The sequence below is a fragment of the Limanda limanda genome, chromosome 9 (genome assembly GCF_963576545.1).
Source record: "Limanda limanda chromosome 9, fLimLim1.1, whole genome shotgun sequence".
NCBI lineage: Eukaryota > Metazoa > Chordata > Actinopteri > Pleuronectiformes > Pleuronectidae > Limanda > Limanda limanda.
Window position 1 is genome coordinate 6377116 of NC_083644.1, and position 24653 is coordinate 6401768.

The 24653-nt window shown below is 41.8% G+C and overlaps 1 protein-coding gene across 1 annotated transcript in view; it reads left to right on the forward strand.

The window, feature by feature from the left end:
- Positions 1-9604: 9604 nt before the first annotated feature.
- gpc1a (glypican 1a) overlaps positions 9605-24653 on the forward strand; it is a 34740-nt gene continuing 19691 nt past the window's right edge. The window contains exon 1 of the mRNA XM_061077487.1: positions 9605-9755. Coding sequence (XP_060933470.1) covers positions 9605-9755 — 151 coding nt within the window. The remainder of the gene's footprint in view (positions 9756-24653) is intronic.

Here is a 24653-nt window from a genome sequence, read left to right on the forward strand (position 1 = left end):
AAGAGACAGACGACCACAGACTGTCTGTCTGGTGGTGGTTGTGGAAGTTTCGTAAGCACGGCTAAACCCCCCCGATCGGGGGTCCAGCTTGTGGCACAGACTGTGGGTTTGTCACAGTTGCAGTTGCACAGTTTGCATTTTTATATTACCTGTACTGACCTCTACATGTGTGTACTTGTATTTAACTCTATTAAGATAGTTTGCACAGCACTAGCTACTTTTTTTTTTTGAAGAAAGATGTAAATACAAATATATATTATATATTTATATGAAAAGTTGCTATAGGTAACTATGGCTTGATGTGTAAATAGAGATTAATATAGAACAGAGCAGACTGACTTGGACTCAAAGGGACGTTTGGTTTGGTTTGATCTTCACATCCGAAGTTAAACCAGCTTCAGATTGACAGTGAAGCCACTTTGGTGACGATTTATCAAGTTTAATAAAACTCAATTCAGGCTCTTTCACTCATGAAAGTCTGGAAAATGGTCTGAGATTAGATTCATGTCGTTGCTACATTTTATTTACATTTAATCTGGTTCGTGAACTGGTTGATCTGCAGTTGAGGGAGCGAATTAAACATCGGGCGCAGTACTAGTTATGTTCACTAGTGTAGGTTGTTCAAACATTATATTGTCAGAGGCAAAGACGGCAGCGAGTCGGTGAACAGCTTCTTCTCCTTCTTCTTCTACTTTTAAATGCTGTCTTAACGTCCTCCGATTGGTCTAAAAGTCAGAACAAAAAAAAAAAGTGTTTTCAGATTTCAAACTGTCTAAACTGAGACGACCAGTGATTACATTGTGATCCATCGGCCTGGGCTTTGGTCCAGAGCAACTATTACACTTGTTGTTGTGGTTGAGACTGAACTGAGACGTCTGAACCAAGCAAGGAAGGTGTGAAAGCTCCCTGAGGCTCGTCATTGATACTCATGTGTACTTATTCTTTCTCAATAGGCGACAACCAATTATGTGATATTTCAGACCACGGAGCAAGAATAATCTGACTGTTGGTCGGCAAGTCTGTGCAGACTGAATCCCTTACGGCCCTTTGTTTAAACACAAACTCTTTTGTTCAGAAAGGCTGAATGATAATTATTGTTATTTTGCTTTTTTAGAATTTAAAAATAAAACCTTACTCAATGTTCTCTCCTCTTAATTTACCTTTCGGTGAATGAAACCTTTCAGAGTAGTTGTTGATACAAATGGGAAGAGACTGTTTTCTTCTGTGTATGCACAGTGGGCAGAGATGTTAAAAACACTACAGGGAACAGCTTTCATTTCAAATTCAATTTCACATACAAGATTCAAGGAAGCTCTGTTGGAAATGAAAATAAACCAAACAGCCAGCAGAAGAAAAAAGACTGAATATCACCATCAGTTAAAAGTCAGAAACAATCATCTGCCTGAACAGTGAATAATAATCTGACATTTCATCGTCATTTATTATTAAAATCTGAGCTGCCGCAGTCATTCAAAGGGTGACTGGTCTCCCAATGTGTGAATTCAAACTGAGATAATATATATCTGTGACATTTAATACGATTTGAAGGATAAATACGTGTTTTTATCAGCTTGTCTCCGAGGAAGACAACAGACGAGAGAATCCAGGGAGTGATCGGAGTCGAGCTGATTCCAGTTCCAAACATGTGACTCATGTGATTCACGTTAATTAGGATTATCGAGTCCTTCCGGCTCTTTGTGAAGTCCCCCCCCCCGAACGCCTCTCTGCAGCTGGGGAGACAATTGGAATAATTATTTAAATATATTCGCAACTGAAGGACAACATGTGCATTTCTGTCACTGGGAGACGGATTTCCTTTTCTACGACAGCGTATTAGGGACGTGTTAGAAGAAAGTCATTCTGAGATTGCAAGAATGAAGTTGTAATATTACCAGAACAAGGAAAAGTCGTAAGGGTATGATAATAAATTCATAATTTCAGGCTACTTGTTATTCTATAGGGGGAATATAAGAACATACGTCTTTTGTCTGCAATTAAATGAGGAACATGGGTTATCTTGTTAGGTTCTATTTGTTATAGATCTCTGAAATAACGTTCTTTTTCATTTTGGACACATAGTCATAAGTATCAGGTCTTTGAAACATCAATTGGGTTCCAAATTTTGGATCCAGAAGAGGGGGAATTTAAAAAAAAATGTTTTTCTTTATTCTCATAAGATTACAAATTCATTCATGTAAAAATTCAACTTCTTTTATGAGTTTGTTTTCAAATCTCAGATGAGTTTTCTTCAACATGGCCCTAATACGCCGTCGTACCTACATGTGCACACTGTTCTGCGTGTGATGACCGGCTCAGATATGTCTTGGGTTTCACACTGCAGGTTCAATTACAGCCATTTTCTGCCACAAAAGAGCAAAACTCTCCTGAAAGTGTCTCGCTGACACTAAACCGAGACAGTTATCTATAAAGGAATGTAACTGGAGGATGAGACACCTTTAGAAATACCATAGAGAGCTCAGGGCTGCGAGGTATCCAGGCAACAAGCCCAGATACCATGAGAGGTAGAGGGAGTCTTCAACAACGTAATCTGTCAAACAAACATGCTGTTATTTAATTATGGTTTAAACGTTATACCCACATGAGATGATGTGGGAATCCAGCCAACCACGTCATCTTTAGCAGGTGACCCTGTGCAACAACATGCAAAAGTGCACAGATAGCGAACTTAACTGTTGATATATATAAAATGTATAGATATACACTATTCAACGACCTGGAGTAATACTAGTGTGGGCTAAGGACAGCAATTTAGAGACTTTTAAAATGTAAAAAATATATATTTTCATATCTTTTATATGCTTATAAACTTTGTATGGAATAAAATAATCAGCAGTTGCAGCTGTTTTTGAGTTGAATTCAAATTAAAACCGTCTGGAGGATGAAGATAAAGCCGATAAGTCGTCGTTCTGTGCTCAGTCACTTTGATGTGTGTGTGTGTGTGTGAAACTTTCATTTTGAAGTTGCACAGAACTCACTTCCTCTTGTTTTGCTGGTGCCGTGCTGCTGTAATGTTTACATTAAATAAAACCATTACATTTACCCTAACTTAGTTTAGCATTGCTAATTTCTTTGGTTGTAATACTGTACAGGGCCACCAGGATGCAATGACCAGCCAGTGAGCAGCTTTGGTTTCTCTCACAACAACCTTCAGTGCTAATGTAAAACTAAATATCTGATTTAAAACGTGAATAAACCTCCTGTAACACATGTGTCCTGCTCTGTTGTGTCAATAATCAACAGTTTAATAACCTTTTAATAATAAATGCGTGTTGTCAAACTCGTACTCGTCTCTTTATTGTGTTTCAGTCTCAGTGGAAGATCCTGAAACCTGGTGTGAAACAAGATCTCTCAGAATAAATTCCAATTAGGGTTTGCAGATCATAATATTTATTAAATGACATTGGAGCACAAAGTTCTGCAAAGACCCAACAGTCCATTTAAATTAAGTCCTAGACCTTAATATGGTGGAAATATTTGTGGTATTTCTATATCTTTAAGGTCATTAAAGCATCTCACTACCTGAGATAATTACAAATCTTAAATATTCTGTATCACATTGGTGCAACTCTTGATTGACATCTTTTCTATTAATCAAGTTTTGTGCAAAATACATATTTCTACCAAATTCCCCAGGATTCTCTTTGGTGTCTTTTATACCTTTGCTGTCTCGACCTCACTTAGAACGTTTTGATTTTCAGTAGATTTCCCCATCGGAGCGTCCACCACATCAGATCAGCTGCAAGAAGTTTCAACTCACAGGAGTCTGGATCCATCAGAAGCATGTGTGTATATTATATGTAAATGAAGTTGCAGCTCTTTGGCCTCTGGCACGTTTTTTGGGGGAGCTTACTGTAATTGGATTGGCTGGTGAGGAAGCTGGCACACGCCGCCATGGCTGGCACAGGGACCTGCCAGGGGATGATGGGAAATAAAGACATCACTGAATGCAAATTGCCACGGAGAGAAAGACGTAGAGGGAGGAGGAGAGACACGGAGAAAGACGGCATTTTTATGGACCTGTCCACACACCCTGCAATATTAAAAATAGTATTATAATCTATGTGATGACCTAATCTGCTGCTTCATTTAATTACTTAAATACCTGATCAGCCAAAGAGCACAAAATAATTCACGTTACTCTGAACCTCAGGAAACACGGAGGTAGACGGGCGGGAGGTGAAGGAACGAGGATGAGTTCAGGACCGAGGCCTTCGCAGAACGGCCTTTTCGAAGAAGCTGATGTTTCCATGACAGCACTAATAAAAATCGCAGCAATTCATTATTTTGAACCTCATCCAAGAATTATGATAGCTTGTTTTACTTAAATTACATTAATGTTCCCGTCCCTGCCAGAGTTTGTAGCCTTGGAGACATTTGTGATATCAGATTAGTGCTTGTGTACATTCTCCAGCTCTACCTTACAATGCTACTACAGGCTTTCACGGTATCTACCTGGGAGGCACAGCTGGATTTATGCAGCGCTAGGTCCCAATACAGCATTTATTTATGTATTAGATGTCGAAAGGCATAAAATCAGTCGTCCTTGTTGTGCAGAAGCCTCAGGAACAGCAACCTGAGATGGAAGAACTCTTTTCTCTCCCATGATTGAGTGAGTTCTCCAACACTGGAGCCTCTCTCGCCCCCTCAGGTGCTCCAATCTTTCATTGGCTCTCATTGGAGCTGATAACATGAACAGTCCATTGTTCCCCAAACGCTCCGGAGCGAGTAGAAGATCCTTGAATATTAATAACCGCTGATGGGATCTAAACGGCGGCGGTGCAGCTCTCTTCCAAATTTGGACGAGGTGTTTAGGAGTCATTTAACCCTGAAAGCCGATCGACCTCCCAGTGGCTGGCGGCCTCTTTCTATCCGAAGTCTGCGATGCCAGGGTAGAGCTGCTCCGCTGAAGCAATCAGGGATTAAGTGTCTCGCTGACGGGCAATTAAACATCAGCCTCTGTGTGAAAGAACAGCTCTGAATCACCAAATCACCTTCTTCACACCCACATCACCTCTTAACGCCGTCCCAAGGAATCAAACCACAAAATAGTTCCTGTGAACTGTAACACTACGCTCTTGGCTCTGGGAAGCTGAACGTGGGCACGGCAGGATAAAGCCGAGCTTGTTCACCGGCTAGAGCCGCTTCCAAGACATGAAACTAAGTCTGAATGTCATCAGAATAAAGTCAAACTAAATCAGGGTAAGATATGTTTTAGTTTTTCGTGAATAAAGTCGAAAAAAACAAGAATAAAATCAGAGAATAAAGTTGAAGTAAATCAGCGGGAGATATGTTTTTGTAACTCCTGAATAAAGTCAAAATGCCAAGTCGAGTGTTGAGAATAAAGCGGAACTAAAACAGAGGAAGATATTTATATATTTGTGTTTTGGGAAGACATTTGAAATGTTTAGAATGAAGTTAGATCTGTTCTACAGCTTGTTTGGTTTCTCCTTCTGAACAGATGCATTTGTTTTGGCACGATCTCTTCTAACACACTCAATTTCCTTTGTTACTCAAACTGATCCTGAAGCACAATTTCACCCAATCATCTACACAAGGCATTTTATCATCTGTGCTAACGTTAGCAGTTTGATTATATGTTTAAAAGTTTGATTCTAATGTAGAAATTTGGACTTAATTCTCCACATTTAGACTTTATTCATTCCCAATTGTTGTTCTCATGCATGTCCCCAACACTCCCCAGTCACTCTGTCACATTTCTGTAAGTGACTGTTGTCTCCATCATTTTCCTTCACGCTGTTTTCATGTTGATGCAGTTCCCGGTGACCTGGACGCCAGCCACGGCTTCGCTCCCATCCCATAATGTCGATGTTATTGGCTCCGGCTGACAGATCTTATCTTCTGTGACAGATAGTTCTGATCGAAGTTGGCAGGTAAGATACTGAAGTTCCATCATCTGTGTGATTTATTGTGTGTAGTTGTGTGTGTGTACAGTATGTAATGGGTGTATATAAAGAAAGTGTGTGTGTGTGTGTGCAAACCGCCGTCACTGATATTTATCATTTCTTGATTTAGTGGGAGTCTTATTACTGCAGATGTGACCGAGAATGACTGACATGTGAGTCAAGAGTGCCAGTGGTGTCAAATGTGCTGAGAAGGAAATATCTGTCATTATGACTTACAGGCTTGACAGGAGACCGAGTAGAACTGAAAAAATGTGTCATTGCAGCTCAGAATCACACGCACACACACACGCACACACACACACACACACACACACTTGCAGGTTGCCTTATGCAGGTCGAAGCAGGCTCGGCCGCTTTGTCTTTCCTTGTTTTCCTCCCTGACATCTTCATGCATCACAGGAAAACACTGAGAGAAACTCCACAGCGCTGTGGTGTGAGGCTTTGTATGTGCAGAGCCACGTGTAGAAAGAGTGAAGAGGGAATAGATGGATTTTTTAAAAACGAGACTAAAAGTACTGAAACTTAATTCTCCGGAGTGTGAAGGCTCAGTTAAGGGCAGAGAGAACAGGGCAGAAGGTTCAGATGGGGAGAGAAAGGAAGAAAAGAAAACACAGGCTGAGTTTAAATGAGTTCAGGAGCCGCCGAGCAGATCTCATGGAACTGGTTAAGTCCTGTGATTGATTCAGACGTGTCTGTGTGACCTGGCAGGCGGCCGCGCTTCACTCTTATATAATCACTCAGTTGAAAGGTGATGTTGTTTCTACCTGGATCCATTCCTGTCATGAACAGAGACTGAATAGATTATTTGTTTTGGTGCCTTTGGACGTTACTTACTTGAAATCTGGCACAAGCGCCGGAGCCAGAAGGAAACCGGAGACGACACCTGTGCTCATCCTCAGACAGTGTCCTCATTGTTGCATGAATTAATGACCTGAATATCTTTCTCATATCGGCTTTAACCACTTTTCAGCGTTGGTGTTTGACTCTGACATTTAATATATCACTCCATGCAGATGTGGAACGTGGCCATCTGCTTCGGAGCGTGATGGATTATACTGATATTCTTAGTTTGCCAACGCTGAGAGCAGGTTTGGAAAAGTTTCTCATTTGAAAGCCGGCTGTGTCAAGTCCCAAAAGAAGAATATATGAGTCTCTCTCTCTCTCTGCAGGGTTCAGTGTCTCTGATGGACGGGAGAAAAGTGGAAATTTGACATATTACTCCTGGATCTGTTTCTACTAACAAGTATTAAACGTATTTCTCCCGGTGGCTAAAGTAACTGGTATGTGCCAATCACTTTTATCACCTCCGGCTGCCAAGGCAAAAAAAGAGAAAAGCATTGGCTGGATTCACACCTGTCCAGATGTTGCACACTTGAATGTGTGGAGCTCAGCTTGATTCCTCTGATTAAAGTGGTGTGTGATCTTTATGGACACAGTCTATGTCTGGGACGTGTCCTGGAGACGACCTGGAGACGACCTGGAGACGACCTGGAGACGACCTGGAGACGACCTGGAGACGACCTGGAGACGACCTGGAGGTTCAGACCAAAACAAATCGTTTGAGGCCTGAAAGACAAAGTGATAAATACTCAAGTTATTCAATTACTTAACTTAAAAGTCAAGTTTGACATCAAAAATGTAGGTTATTGATTAAAACAGTTCTCCGATGGGGCCTGTGATTCAACATGTCCAGGAATGCTGATGTGGAATTTACTCCAGAGTTCGATGACCCACTGATTCAAATGTAACCAGGTGATAATTCCTGACATCACAAATCGATTAAAATCAATTCAAGTGCATCACAGCTATTTTTTACCTGAAGTTTGGACGAGTCACAGCAAGAAAAGCAAAGGTATTAATGTAACAAATAATAAAATGAATGATGAATGTTCAATTTGGACGAGTTGCTTGTGTTTCTGGGTGGTGGTATTGGTGTTGGCTCGCTGCTGCACTGACGAGACTCACTGGCACGTTCAGAGCCAACGCTACCGATGCTATTAATTATAACGACTTTTACAGAAAGCACGACCTCCCAAATATCTGCAGTTCAGAAAGTTCATAGGATGACACATCGGTTTTGACCTCAAGAGTTTAGTAAACGAAGGAAAACTTTTTTTTCTCTGCGACTCAAACAGACCAACTATCCGTGTTGCTCTGGAGGTTTTCAGGAAGCTGGTGAAAGGAGAACTCAGGCAGCAGCTGATGTCTTATGCAGAAGGTTTTAATGTCGACTTGATGCATCAATGAGATCAGAAGGTTAAACAATTAACAAACGCTAACAGAGAAGCATGAGCATAAATCGCCCCCCAAGTCTGAAGATGTTGCCCACCTACATCACATTGTGTCCTCATGTCTGACCACTGGTGAAATATGCAAAAGAGTGAAAGTCAGTGAGAGATGAAGTTGGTGCCTCTCTGTCTGGAGCGTATGAAAAGTCCCCGAGCACAGACAATACAGTGTCCTGACGGTTTGACCTTTATCTATAACCTGACCTTGGGTCCTGCTCGGAGTCGGGGGGGGAGGGCGTGTCTGTGGAGTCAGACTGGAGGTTTCCAGGAAGGAAATTAGAGCCCAACTGAAATGGATTGTTCGGGACCTGCTGATGATAATAACTTGAACTTGAACTATAAATAAAATAGAAAACACAAATACAAGCAATTTTAATTAAGAAAATAAAGATATGTCTATGATCGACAACCTCAGACAGGTTTTTATTTCCTGGCTGGAGACTGAAACTTTATCCTGCAAAGAAAACACACAATGCAGTTTTTAGAAATGATGAAGACAAGGACCCAATTAGATTTTATGCAAATGACAATTCTGTCATATTTTTGTATTAAAATGGATTTAAGTTTAATAAAACCAATGCACTCGCTCAATCTGTACGTTACATTTAAATCAAGGACAATAAATACTGAACATTTTTGATGGGGAATCCCTGGATTATGAACCCCCCAGTGTATATTATTGTGGCCTGCAGGTGTCGCTGGTTAACCCTGGCTTTTTGCAGCAGAATACACACACACACACACACACACACAAACACACACACACTGGAGAGGGGCTGAAAGAGAGAGAGAGAGAAAGAGCATCTGCTCATTTCATTGTCCTAACGCCTGAGGTGGAAAATCCACCGGACAAATTATCTTCTTCTGATAAAATTAAGGATTTTTTTGTTTCATTATAAATAATTGACTCTTTTTCATTATTATTATAAACCGGTGGTGATAGTCTGCACCGGCTTTAATTGAGCGACACCTGCACGCACAGACACACACACACACACACACACACACACTAAAACGTGCACACACACTTCTCTCTCTTTTGTCTGAGGCATCTCTGCAGCTCCAGAGGAGGAGGAGGAGAAGGAGGAGAAGGGAGGAGGAGGAGCAGCGGGTTGTACCTGACACCTCCAGCCGCGCGTCGTAGCTCTTCTCCCGCAGAACCACGCTCCCTCTCCCGGTGCGTGTGTGTGAGTTCACCGGGGCTGTGTGCGGGTTTGCACCGGGGACAACATGCATCTACTGACGGACTGAAAACTCCCCCAAAACATCCAGAAGAGCAGCGGAACCACCGGGAGCCTCCTGCGGGATTTGTGTTGCGTCTCCCCGGGTTTTGGGGGTCTGGAGAGGAGGGGGGATACACCTGAGAGGAAGATGCGGATCCCGGTGCTCCTCTGCCTGCTGGCCGGTCTGTGTGTAGCCCCGGGCCCGGTGCTCGGGAAGGACCGGAGCTGCGGGGACCTGCGGCAGTTCTACACCGGGAAAGGCTTCACGCTGGCGGACGCGCCTCAGAACGAGATCTCCGGTGAGTTCACGGGAAGCGAAAAGAGGAATATAGAGAAAACACTTATAAAGAACAATTAAGTCTGTTGTTATACTTACTAGTCATTAGTTTAGAAAATATAATATGAAAGATCTTGATAATGTTTTTTTTTTAGATTATCTTATTTGGGGGTAATATCTTTATTATAGGGTTCCTATTCTTTTAGCACGAGTACATCATTTATAGAGAAATAGATACATAGATAAATAGATAGATAGATAGATAGATAGATAGATAGATAGATAGATAGATAGATAGATAGATAGATAGATAGATAGATAGATAGATAGATAGATAAATATATAAATAGATAAATAGATAGATAGATAGATAGATAGATAGATAGATAGATAGATAGATAGATAGATAGATAGATAGATAGATAAATATATATATAGATAGATAGATAGATAGATAGATAAATATATAGATAGATAAATAGATAGATAGATAGATAGATAGATAGATAGATAGATAGATAGATAGATAGATAGATAGATAGATAGATAGATAGATAGATAGATAGATAGATAGATAAATATATATATAGATAGATAGATAGATAAATATATAGATAGATAAATAGATAAATAGATAGATAGATAGATAGATAGATAGATAGATAGATAGATAGATAGATAGATAGATAGATAGATAGATAGATAGATAGATAGATAGATGTACTTTATTGATCCTAGATTGGGAAATTCCTGTGTTACAGCAGCAATGTATCAGGCACACAACATGCAAGATTTGAAAATACAAGATCAAAACTTAGCAAAATGCAAAGAATACAAAATTGAAGTTTAATATGTATGTTCCTGTTGAGATATTCATTTGAAATACATATATTTCTAAAGCTTGTGTAGTCAGGTCTCCGGCTGCATTAACTTGTTTCTAAAGGCAGGCTTGCTCATCATACTCGGCTTTATACCTCGGTTAATGTGTCGTTTATTGTGCAGCTGCCTCTCTGTTGAGCGCTCCTATACATTTTTTCCATTTCCCCTCCCAATCCCAGTCACTCCATTCACGTCTGTGGTGTGGTCTGGTGCTGCACATCTCTCTATTGCAAGTCCCTCTCTGGGGCTTTTTCATTGTCTGTTGTCTGCAGGAGGGGCAGGACTGCAGGTGGGTGTGAGCCATGTGTCTCGAGGAGCTGTTGTGTTCTATTCAGGAGCGTTTATGGATATCGGCTGCTGTGGACAGCTCGTATTGTAAACTACAGATGGAAAAACATCTTTTATTGTAAACTACAGAGTGAAAAACATCTTTTATTGTAAACTACAAATGGGTAAACATCTTTTATTGTAAACTACAAATGGAAAAACATCTTTTATTGTAAGCTGCAGATGGAAAAACAGCTTTTATTGTAAACTACAGATTCACTTTATGTGCACTTGTGTGTTGTAGGGGCACTTTTTATTGTCTGCTCTGCTCAGGATTGCAGGTGTGGTGTGTGTGTGTGTGTGTGTGTGTGTGTGCATGTGTGTGTGTGTATGTGTGTATGTTTGTGGATGTGTGTATGGGTTTTGTCATAAAGGGTAAAAATAAAGGGTTGGAAGGTTATTTCTGAATAATTTTTTTTTCTATATTTGTTGAAATACTCTTCATGTCCGGATAGAAGTTGGCGGTCAAGTGGACGCTCATTTTTTTGGGGGCGTGGCTTTGACGGGTGGGCTGATGGGACAGGGTGGGGTCTATCAGTACCTGCTCTTGCTTGATATTCCAGGATCACCAATCCCAACTTTAATTTACTGGAGTGGCTCAGTAAAGTGAAACCCTTCCACCAAGGCCCAACAGGCCCCTTAAATTCAATCAGGCTGCACCAGATTTCACACAATCATAGACACCAGTCGTCTTAATGTAGCTGCCAGTTTAAACCATGAATTAATTCCTGGGAAATCACTGAAAATGCCAAAACAAATCGTATCTCACACTGTTATAAAGAGAGTTCAACAATTCCTGATTCCACCCCCTGATCCAGATCTGCACTAAGATTTAATCAGTTCCTCTCTGACCCACAACACATCCTTCCACCATGTTTAGTGGGAATCCTTCCTGTAGTTGTGGCGTAATCTTGATTACAATCAAACAAAATAACAAACACACAGGGTCCAGGTAAAGATGTAGCTTGGCCTGTTTGGGGCATTCACAAATAACAAGTATAGCTCAGGAAGTTTTAAGTCAAAGTTGAACATTAAAACAGATCAGGAATCTATTATATTTCATTGTTTTATCCTGAAGTCACCATGTCCATCAGTCCATCAGCCACACAGCCGGAGAGGCAATCACGCATTTAATCACCCGGTCAATTACCCATCCAATCAAACCGCCAATCAGCTCCAGATCCAGTCAGTACGCCAGACATCACAAATCAAACCCCTCGGCGTCTCATCCTCACAGGAGCTGATTAAAGTGTCCAGGCCTTGAGGAGAGTGCAGAGTGTTGAAACCGAGTGGTTTTCCCCTCCTTTTTAAAGGTGATAATCTGTCGCTCTCTGTCTCCTCCTGCGTCTCCTCCTGCGTCTCCTCCTGGAAGATGGACAGAGGAGGAGATGAGAGCGAGGAGGAGATTGAGTGTGTTTGGATTGTGTGTGATCTGAAGGTCACTCCGTGTTCTGTCAGTTAAAAAAGAGTCTGGTATGGGCGGGGGGAGGTATTAATATTGGATGTGTGTTTGTGTGGGTGGATGTGTGTGTGTGTGTGGGTGTGTGTGTGTGTGTGTATGTGTGTTTTCTGAGATTGAGACCAACAAACAGACCAGAGTGACGCACAGAAAAGGTGGAGAGAGAGAGAGAGAATCAAACTAGACGGAGAAACTGAAGCAGGTTGACAGAGAGAGTGAGTCACTCCAGGTCCGTGTCGGCGCTTCATGGACGAGCGTTACCGACACAACGCTCCATTAAAAACTCATCTTTTATTGACAGATGAAAAACACAATGCTCCACTCTCTCGGACCTTGATATTCTCCAGTTATCTGGGAGGTTCACAGAGATAGAGGAGGGAGAACGATCCTCTCAGATACCCGGGGTGCTGCTCTCGTGTCTCAGGGTCACTCGGGACCGGGCTGAGATTTCTCACGTAAACAAAATGTTGGTGCAGCCGAGCCAGGAAATCGTGATTCAGAGTTTGGAACCAGCTCATGGAAGCTGAGGTGCATTTTCATCTGAGCGATATGGATTTACAGGAGCTGATGCCTCTCCGATCATTTATCTATCAGTCAACATTTAGAAAAAGTTGGCAATGATACCCACGACTCAGACATTACTTTTCAGATTCAGCCCCTCAAGATTTCATTTCAGGAAAAGGACCTAAGTGCACGTCTGGAAGTTTGTGAAAGGTTCTCGTCGGCCAATATTCATTTGCCAACAGATACATTTGTTGAGCTCTAATGTTCATTTATTTATTCAAATGTCTTTCTTGAACCTTTATGGCCATTAAGAGGAACATTAACAGTTCAGACGATTTTGCTGAACCATATTTTAGCCTGCGTGTTGTGTCACTGCTGAGACAATGGACTTGTAAATAATATATGGAATCTCAACGGGGCTCCCACTGTATTATCAAGGTTTTTATTAAAGTTATAAATTAATAAAATAAAAGTAAAAGCACATTTCCCCTTACTTTACTTCAGGGACGCTGTAAAACCAGCGAAAATATCCTCTTTAGAAAAATGCAAAAGTGCTTTCGGCGTCTTGCTTTCACAACGCATCTCTGATCCCAACGAAGTGCAGTGAACACAGATGTTTCCGCCCTGTGGCCTTCCTGTGCACGCACACTCACACACACAGGAATAAACACTTTCCTAACGATTTGTGACAAGACCCAGCTGTTCCCAGTCCTGAGCAGCGCATGGTTCCTAATATCTGCAGAGCAGGAGAAAAGTCCAAGGGGCTATTTACTGTACTCCATTCACTGGTCTACATGTGCCCCAGTGAACAGGAGAGAGTATATCTTTGTGTTCCCTTAGTTAGGTACAAAACCAAATTTGATAATTGTCTCAGCACAGAGTTTATTGTGTTTAGTTTTCAATTTCTTCTGAAGACACATTTCATTCTATAGTCAAACAGTGTTATTTCATCCCACACCTCATTCAAACTGCTGTGAATCACTGTGACAGTAATTTTTAAAGTACCCTCTGTGAATATTAAAAAGTTATAACGTTTTTATACGTGTTACCATGTCCCTCTGGCTTCTTTAATATGTTAAAATAAACATTTTGGCTGAATATTTCTGCCTTATTACTGCAGTAAACAAATGCCAATAGTCAGGGTTTGTGATGTCACTCCTGTCCACATGTGGGCGGGGCCACAGTAACTGGAAAAGTTTCCTAGTGTAGCAACATATAACTGAGATATAATTAGTTGTGTCATAAAAGTCCTTCACCTGTAGATGTGTAGCTTTTTGTTATAGTTGAACTGATCCGAAGCCAAACCGCAAAACAGAAATGCAAACTCGACATATTGGCAGCACAAGTAAAATAATCCTCAATAAAATGAGGTGTGTTACATAATTTGTGTTTCGTCAATCTGCACGGGGAAGAAAACCTTGTGATGCTAACGTCTGAAGCTCAAATGGGATCCACACTGAAATACAATCTGGATATTAAATGTTGTTTTCAGGTCTAAACAGGGGATTAGAAACCTGTATTTGAAAGCGGATATGATTAATATCACCATTCCAAAGTAAACTGTGTGTAATAGAACAAGCAGAGGCTGTAAACTCCTACAGAGACGTCGACAAAAGCTTCTTTTCTTCTCCGTCCCGGCTCACACCCTTTGTCTGATTTAGGTTTAACACCAGGTGAATGGAAGTCGTCTTTCCTCCTGTCTGCCTGTCTGTCTCTGTGCCTGCGAGCGCTTTCAACACACACACACACACACACAGACACACACAGACACACACCCTTTACCTGGTTAATAGTTAAAGATTAGCCTGTCCTTTACATTGTGTGTCTGTGTGTGTTTGTGTGGGATTGTGAGTCTGTCTGTGTGTGTGTTTAAAAGTCAGTGAAAGCCAACACCTTCACCAGGGAAGACACTTAGTTCCATTCACATGTGCATTGTGTGTGCGGAGCAGCACACACCCATGTGATCGCATGACCCACAGAAACACACACTGTGGATCCTGCACACTTCCTCTGGATCGGAAGGTATTGAGTTCTGCTGCCTGTGTGTGTTTGTGTTGTGTAGCCGACGTATTGAGTGTTTTCTGGTTCGGGGAAACACACAGAGGGGACACAGCGATTCCCTGACGCGCTGTGTTTTAGGTCCGATCAGCTGCAGACGAGGACACAATAAGACCTGATCAAGGCTGAGTCAACGAGGAGGCCTCCACTTATTTACATTTACACAATCTCTCTAGTTACACAGCAACTGAGACCGATACCACTTCCATATTACTGTGTGTTTCCATTGAAATACACCTGGCGTCCACACAAGGCTTCTCTGGAGGTTTAGAGACGCTTAAGAAGAGAAGTTTAGAGACGCTGCTGCTCCTGTTTCCGTTTGAAAACTCTGCGTTTTTAATCTGGACGAGCTGAACCCGAGATGAAGCGATGATTTTGACACTCGCTGATCTTTTCAGTCACAGCGAATCTTCGTCAGGCTCCGATGATCCTCGGCTGCCGCTGAACACAACATGGATAATGAATTACAAGTGTTGCTGAGTCAAGTGTTTACCTTTCCGCTCCCAGCTGTTGTGTTTACAACGGTTTACATGTGTAGGAGACGAGCTATTATTAGATCAGGTCATGTGTACGTTAGCACACACACAAATTCATTTTAATAAATGGTCTGAAAGCAGGTTTTAGGTGATCATCGATATTTCTCTGTTTTAGGGAGACTGATTCATATATGCAGACTGTGTGTGTGTGTGTGTGTGTGTGTGTGTGTGTGTGTGTGTGCTGACACTGTCCGTCATCTGTCACACATCACATGCTCACTCAGGCGCTCAAATGCCACCAAGTGGAACGTTCAACACCCAGTCGACCCACACATACATTATATATATTTATATATATATATATATATACACACACACGCACACACGCACACACACACACACACACATACACTGCATATATATATATATATACACACACACACACAGTCTCCCCACAGTCCTCTCTAACTTCAACCCTCCTCCTCCTGATTCCTGCCTCCCTCTCCTCCTCCTGATTCCTGCCTCCCTCTCCTCCTCCTCCCTCTCCTCCTCCCTCTCCTCCTCCTCCTGATTCCTGCTCTCCTCTCTGCCTTGTTGTTTCCCGGCGTGAGGCTCAGACGTGTGAGTGCCGGGCTCCTGTGTCTCGGTGAGGAGAGGGTCGGCTGTGAGATCTGTTAAAAGCAGAGCTGTGAATCTTTCATGATGTCTGATGCAGTGACACGAGGCAGAGATGGACAGATATAGAGGAGAAGAGAAAGAGAGGATCTAAGGGGAGGAAGATGAGAAGGGAAGAGGCTCTGTCCTGTCTCATCTCTCCTTCATCCTCCCTTCGTAGACCAGGCCACTGGTTTGATACTGAAACCAGCTCCTCTGCACCACCGTGGGTCACCTCTGATACCCTTTTCATCAAATGCATTAAAAATGATTCCTACCAGTAGATGTTAGCTGGTGTTAGCAGCCACCAGCAGATGTTGGGAACAGAACCTCAGTTGTTCACCTCAGCGTCATCAAGTGTTTTGGATTCATGATCATCGACACTAGCCGAACTTTAGGATACGCTGAAGCTAAAGGTGAATCTGAGAGTTGTTATTTACGGGTTTTCAGGGAATGTTATCAGATAAATCAACACAAATTTACGCTCATTTCAAGAATAAGTTATAATTTATTTATATTTATTGAAAGTGAACTTTAGTCTATCCAAAAATCAATCAATTGGTTGTAGGAAAAAGAAAATCTATTAAACTAAACCTGCCACAACATCATGAGACCATATTAACTATAAATAAATATAAAAATTATTTGCAGCTCATGAATTTATCTTAACCTCATTATTAGACCAACACATTGACGTATGCTAATTCTGATCTGTTCACACCCAAAGCCTCCAGCGTTATAGACAAAGTATAAACAGATCAAGTCAGAGACACTGATTTTAGATGATGTGTTGTGTTCAGTGCTGAGCTGATGTTCAAGCTGCAACTTTTATGGTTTCAACAGAACTCAACCACAGCTTCTTTGACAAGTCGACGTCAATAAGTCTGGAGCCAACATTTGATATTCAGAAAACTTCTAAACTTGTATAAATAAGTTAGAGCTGGCAAGTGAGAGCTGGAGTTTTGTCTTTGCTCCTGAGCCCAAAAGTAATGGATTTCTCTCTGAAGGCTTCTGAAGTCGTGCTTCTCTCATTATGAAACACCGGCGACTGTGGAGGATGAGGATTTGTTTGGGAAACAGTATCGAGCGACTCATCGACCTGTCGAACAGGAGACCACAGACCTGCAGGAGAACACAGTCATTATCTTAACAAGGGAAACCAACTGAGCTCTGCAGGTTATGAAGGCAGTCGACAGTTTTACCCTGAAACTACAGGGATGAATATAAACTTTAAACTCAAGAGTCGTTCTGTGACAGCTGATGGAGGAGAAGAGGAAAAATCTGTCACATTCATATGTTTAGAATTCTCCAGAAGATCAGAAGAGTCTATTTTCATGATCCTGAGCCACATTAATAACGCAGATTAAATCCTGAAGACTCAACACTAATCACTGCACTCATCTCTAATGGAGGGTTTTGCATTAATGAAGCTCGTCTGATATTTAACCAACGTCTACGATCATTTGAGGAAAGAGCAGAATTTCCAGACATGCAAATGTTACGAATACATAAACCAGAACGAGTGAGTCCGTGCTGTTTTTGCTCAAGAGAAAACAAAATGACTTTCATTTCTTTCATGCTAACGTTTTACTTTGAAGCCCTGATGTCAGGTGATGGAGATAACGTGAAAACTGTGCGTGAGCAGTGTGGCTGTGATTAGCATGATCGCTGCTGCCTCCGGTCCGGACATGTATCACGTTAGCGGCCACAGTTGTTTATTAAAGATGGTGTGTTGGTTAAGATAAAAACATAATCCAAGGATGTTTGTTGCAAACAAATGCAGATGTCAGCTATACTGTTGTTTTTTTTATTCATGGCAATGTGGAAATGTCCTTTGGTGAATGTTTTCATGTCTCTGCACTGTACAGCTGGTTGGCAGGATGTTTATACGTCCCTCTCGTTCTTTTGAACACAATATCTCAAGAACACCTTGAGAATTCGGGAATTTCTTTCGATTTTGGTGCAAACGTTAAATTAGGCTCATGGGTGAAGGTCTTTCTGACCTCACAAACAAATTGTTTGCCTTGTGAACGCAATATCTCAGGGACTACTTCAGACAATCTGCTCAGATTTAATACAAATGTTCACTTGGACTCACAGATACACTGATTAGAATTTTAAGGTTAAAGGTCAAAGGATAAAGGTCTAGGGTCACAGTGACCTTTACAAAACCTGTTTGTTTGTGTGTTGTGAATGAACAGCTCATGAAGGCCTTAAGGAAATGTCTTCAAATTTGGTACAAAGGAACAGTTAAACTCACTGATTAGATTTTGCTGTTGACGGTCAAAAGTCAAATGAATCGTTGTCTTATGAACGTACCAAGAGAATCCAAACATACATTTAGACTCCTGGTTTAACTAATTGCATTTTTATTGCCAAAGGTCAAGATCACTGTGGTCTCGTAAAACACTTTTCTCTTGAACATGAAAATCTCAAGTCTGTCTTTAGGGAATTTATTTAAACCAGTTGATACTTGGACTCAAAGGTTAATTGATTATCCTTCAGTGCTCAAAAGTAAAAAAGAATGTATGTAGACTGAATCTGCTTTTTTAGTTTGCAATGTAAATGGTTGCATTACGAACCCACAGCATTAAACCTGTTACTGGGCTGCTGTGGCGGAGCGGTACACACACGTACAGTATCTATATATATATACCAGCTACCAGTTTTAATATCGTGGCTGAATGGTGTTTATATACATCATTGTATGTAATGCAGCCATTTACATTCTGCGTATGAGGCCAGAGCTATTATCCAGAGCGACTGCGGGTGAAGCCACAGGGAAGATTAAATTCCTCAAGTGCCAACATGTAATCATGCTGAAGTGATGAATGTCAGGGTCGGAGTCGAACCTCGCTGCTGCATCTCTATGACCCTCACGCATTAAAGCAGTGGTTGGTGTGGAATGTAAAAAAAGAGCACAAACCATTCAGGGACTAAACATCCATCTTTAAAATCAATGCTGCACAAACCAGCAGTGTTTCTCTCTAACCCCTCTGCGCTCAAGTTCACACCTCCTCCTCCTCCTCTTCTTCTTCTCTCCTCCCTGTAATGTTTGTTTCCTCCGTCCTATCACACGCTATTTTTACTTTCTCCTCCCCCCCTTCCCCCTCCCAGCCTCCTGCTCGTCTCTCCCTCCTCTCTGGAAGTCGAGCATCCATCTGTTTCCCAGATGAAACGACGAGTTGTTTGTCTGATGTGGTGAACCTGGTAGCTGCTCGGCTGCTTTGAGTCAGAGCTCCTCAGACATGCAGTCCACTGGGTCTTATACACTGTGTGTGTGTGTCTGTGTGAGTGTGTGTGTGTGTGTGTGTCTGTGTTACTATAGGGATGGAGATTTCTTGGTTTTTGTGCCAATGCGATGCCAAACATTTGCATAAAGTTGAATTTACTGTCCTTCAATGTCGTTTCTAATCTGATCTTCTCTTACTTTGAGCTGATCAAAATAATTATTAAGCATTTTCGCATATTTAGACCATTTATTGATTTGCTGTTTAAAACATACTTACATTTCAACAACTGATTAATCGTTTAAAGTAATTTATTATTTTGTGTTTTTTCTTTGATGCCTATGATCGTGAATGGAACAAGGCTGAAGCTGAGAGTTTTAATTATCGTTCAATCATCCTTTCTAATCCTTTCTTCAAAAAACATCAGAAAACTGTGAAAAATATCCATCTGCACCAAATTACTTCTTCATGTCTTGTTTTATCCAAAATTGAATTGATTATAATTTCAAACCAATAAAAAAAGCACGTTCTCACATCAGAGCCGGAAAATTAATATTTCTAAATTGACTAATCACTGCAGCTGTTCATTTTCCATGTGCATTTTTCTTTGGTAGGATCTTGTTAATGGGTAGAGATAGTGAAGGAGAGACAGGAGGAGAGAGATGGGGACTGACACACAGAAAATGGTGCCGCCGGCCCGGGAGTTGAACCAGGGACCCGCGGCGATTCGGTTTTAATTGATTTTCTTCACCTGAATAAGATGAAGGATTTAACCCAGTACCCTGAAGGAACTTAACTTGGATTCATGAGCCTTCGCAGTGCACTTAAACTAAAGCCTTTTATTGTGTCTGAACCCTGTGACTCAGCTTGTAGCTCCACATTTGAACTGTCATGCATTGTGGTTTGTAATTTCAGGGAAGGACGCGTACAGACACACGTAATGGAAAATGAACACTGAGGCTTTAAAGTGTTTGGCTTCTTTTAATTGGTTATTTGAAGGATTAAGTGTTGTAATTCAGGTATTTTCTTTGAAATATGAGCATTAAATGTGCAAAACCACGAAAACCTTGATTTCATACAGACTGTAGTAGTTGCACTTCATGTATTTAATTAAAAGATTCAATATTTGTCGATGCCTTGTGAAAGATCTTATCTTTGAAATCCACTCTGGGTTAAAAAGCAACTACTAGGTACCAGATCTAAGGGTTTTCTTCAACATGTGGGTTATTGTTATGATCTGTCAAACCTCAACTTCAAATTGAAATACATATTCTTGACATTTGGTAATAGCAATAATAGCGTTTCTGTGATTAAATGGTAATTACAGTTTATATTTAAATTTTAAGGATTTATAACATCTTAATGGGTTGAGAAATTGGTCGGAGATAAATTTACTGTTTAATCAGCTTGTCCAGCTGATTTGTTACTTAATGTCGTTTTATTCTGAAAAACCTGTCAGCAGCATGAGCACACAAACACACACACACATACATACACACACACACACACACACACACACACACACACACACACACACACACTCATGAACTGTATTTAATGTCATGCATCAGGAAATTGATTGTTGGTTGTTTGGTTAGCTGGTTGGTTGACTGACTGTCCTACTGGCTAGTGTTGGTTGTTTGCTGGTTTTGTTAGTTAGTTGGTCAATTAGCTGGTTGGTTGGTTGGTTGATTAGTAAGTTAGTTAGTTGGTTGGTTGGTTGGTTGGTTGGTTGATTAGTAAGTTAGTTAGATGGTTGGTTGGTTGGTTGGTTGGTTGGTTGGTTGATTAGTTAGTTAGTTGGTTGGTTCGTTGACTGGCTTGACTGTTTGAGTTCTGCTCTCTATTAGATGCCAGTCTAGTTATTTTTCCTGTAACTTATTTAATCTTCTATTTTTTATGTGAAACAACCAGAAAGTTGTGTTTTCTATGGATGGCAGCCAGACTTCAGTTAAACATATTAAACCGTCTAATTAGCTTGTTGAGAATAAGATTGGCTGCGGATCTGCTCAATAAACTGAACAGTCACCAGGGGAGACGTTTCATCATTACTGCTAATCACTGAGTTTTTAAGTGTTTTTCCTCAAACCCCAGCAGGGCTGTCACACGTTTAATAGCTCGAGTCATCGTCTTGGAAGAAGAAAAAGGACTGAAATCATTTAGTGCTGAACAATCGAGGTCACACAGTGTCCGGAGAGGTCACACACACACACACACACACACACACACACACACACACACACACACACACACACAAACACACACACCCTCTGAGCACTGATGGGATCAGGGTGTTGGGTATTATCTGTGTCAGATCTCATTGAGACTTGACCGGCCGTCCTCAGGTGAATATGTCACGTCTCTGCGCGGTCACACAAACACACTTGGCTCCGGTTTCCAACGGCAACCGAGCTCCGTCATCAGCTCCGATACTTAACGTGTCGGCGGAGCGATGCGTGATTGCTTTCGTTTTCTGAGGAGCGGATTTAGAAAGGTCAAATCAATAAGGAGCCGTGCTGCCGCCTTCAACTTGAACTCAAGTGGTTCAGGGAAAGAGCAAGTTGGTGATTTGTTAAATTTCTAGCCCACACATGCCCCGTGATACCTGATACCAATCAGACGGAGTGTGTGTGTGTGTGTGTGTTTGTGTGTACTCGAGGGTTTTCTGAGCGTGAGTGAAGATCACACGGAGGCCTATAATTAGACACGTTGCTGTGAAAATCTGAATTCCACGCACGCCTGCTGTGCTTGTGTTTCTGTGAGCTTCACTTTGCTCCTTGCAGCCAGTCTCCCTCCAGCTTTTTACTTTATCATTCTAACCTCCCGAGTCTCAGCTCCGGGGCTATTTCATGTTATCTTTATTGTTATTTTTATGGTATTTCTGCTTTATTGGATCGTTTGCCGTCGGGACTGACGGAGGAGTTTATTTGATAGAGGTGGCGAACTGCATAAAAACCGGCTGCCTGGCTCGTAACATTTTGAAGACACACAGCGTGCGTCACATCCTGACAATACACCAGGGCGCCCACAGGAGTTTTCTGAAATGTACCAACACTTAGTGCAGCCGCTCCGGTGCGGTGCTGCCCCAGAGGCATCATGGGAAACAACAAACAAGAGTCAAGAGAAGAAGAAGGAGACGAGCTGCTGACGACATTCAAATATCTGCTTTGAATTGTCCTCACTTTTCATTTGAACCTTCTCAAACTTTGTCAGTGCAAAGTTTTATGTTGAGGTTGAAACAAGCTTCATTATCACAACAAATATTCATAACTGATTTGAAGGATTTGTTATATTGTATTGGAAACCATTTATATACGTACTTTATTTACCAGCTGTAATTTTTCTTATTTATGTTTTTAACCGTCATCCACAATAGTCATCACTCAGAAACCTTGCTCCCTGAATTCAAACCCGGGTTAAGAAAAGACTTGAGAGAAGGTGTAGACTTCAAAAGAGAGAGAGAGGTAGAGAGACAGAGAGAGAGAGAGAGAGAGAGAGAGAGAGAGCCTGGCTGAACGCCACCATCTTACATCCTGCAGCGGGACCAGGTGAGGTGAATCTCCCAGACTCCTCCCACTTGGCGCCTGCAGCAGGGCATGCTGGGAGAGCTGGTCTGGAACCAGGCGCAGGGTTCAGACAGGTTTGACTTGGTCCCTTAATTAATCGTGAGGATTGTTTAGGGTGTCGTCTCCCGTAGGCCTGTCACGATAACACATTTTTCTGTGCGATTAATTGCCCCAGAAATTATTGCGATAAGCGATAATATTGCCGTTTTGACACCATTTTCAACTTATATAATGATAATGGCATAATAATGCAAGTACACCCTTTCGAAGATCAATAAACTTTTATTTTTAAAGAACACTGGAACTGGACATCTGGAAGACATTTAAAATATCCAGAATTAATTAACAAAACATCCAAAAACAATAAATAAAATTATTTTAACCAAAAATGCTCTTGAATAAAAACCAAACAGAACCAAAAACAAGGAATGTGTTTTAGGTGAAGATGCAGGTTTGTTGTATTGCCGCGTTTTGTCAATATTGTTTTCAAACAAATGCGACATGTCGGCTCGCATAGGTTATTTGGTTCGCCTCGGCCGTTGGGTTTGAAGCCGAAGTGCTCCCACACGGCAGCTGTCGCGTTCGGCTTAGACACCAACTCCATCTTTTTATTCTTCCAAATGTTTTTTCTCTTGCTCTTCTCCTCTCGGGACTTCATGCTGCACTCTGCACTGTGCTACGCCAGGGCTCCGCCTCCCACATAGAGACCAATGCTACAAGTGACTGACACGTGACGAGGGGGTTAACTTATTGTGCCCTCAGCTCGGCCTTTAAGGCTGCGCTGCAGGAAATAATAACCATCACCAACTGAATGCCTAACCCTGCGCGCTGCCTTGAAGAAATCAGTTGGGGCAAAAAAACACCAATCCGCCGAGAGGGCAGATACACCGGATTAAAAACTTTTGATATCCAGTTACTTTGAAGCGTGCGGGTGGAATTTATTGCAGCCGGCAAAAAATTATCGCTCATTTTAATTTATCGCGCAATTAATTGATTTATTGCATATCGCGACAGGCCTAGTCTCCCGGTGTCCCTGCAACTCAAGAGGATGCTCGGTGTATGTCTGTGCGTTGTGCGACCACCTGCTTGTACCTGTACTGTCTTTTCTATTGGGCTTTTCTACTCTTATCAACCACTCATTTTACACTAAAAATCACATTCTACAATTCACTCACATATTCCTACAGTGCTACTAAACCCACTCACACCTTTCACACACATCAGGGGCAATGTGGGGGTTGGGTATCTTGCCCATGGGCACTTGGGCACGCAGACTGGATGAACCAATCTAGACAAAGTGCCAACGATGCTCCTGACGGCATCTCGTTTTAATACCCACGAGCTCAGATCAACACAAGAGGATTTGTAGTTTAAACAATGTGGCGGCTGATTGGGAAAGAGACAACTGCTTCGTTTAGAAACTCGTCAAGATGCTTGTTTAGGGCCCAGTGCTGCACGAGAGCAATAATCTGTTAGAGGTAAAGAGTGTTTTCTTGAAGACTTATTCATGTGTCTTCGTTAATTAATCCTCGAGTAGAAGATCATAGCTCTGATCACTTTATTTAAACTCTCTGGACCACGTGGTTTCTGTTCTGCCAGCGACTCCGACCCGGTGTCGTCTCGGCCACATTCACTCAGATCCGACACACAAGACGTGACCTGGAAACGCCCGACCTCAGGCCGTGACCTAATGTTCTGTGAGCACTGCGATTCGATGCCTCCTGCTGAGAAGGAGCCGCAATGGAGAATCAGCTCCCCCCCCTGCCC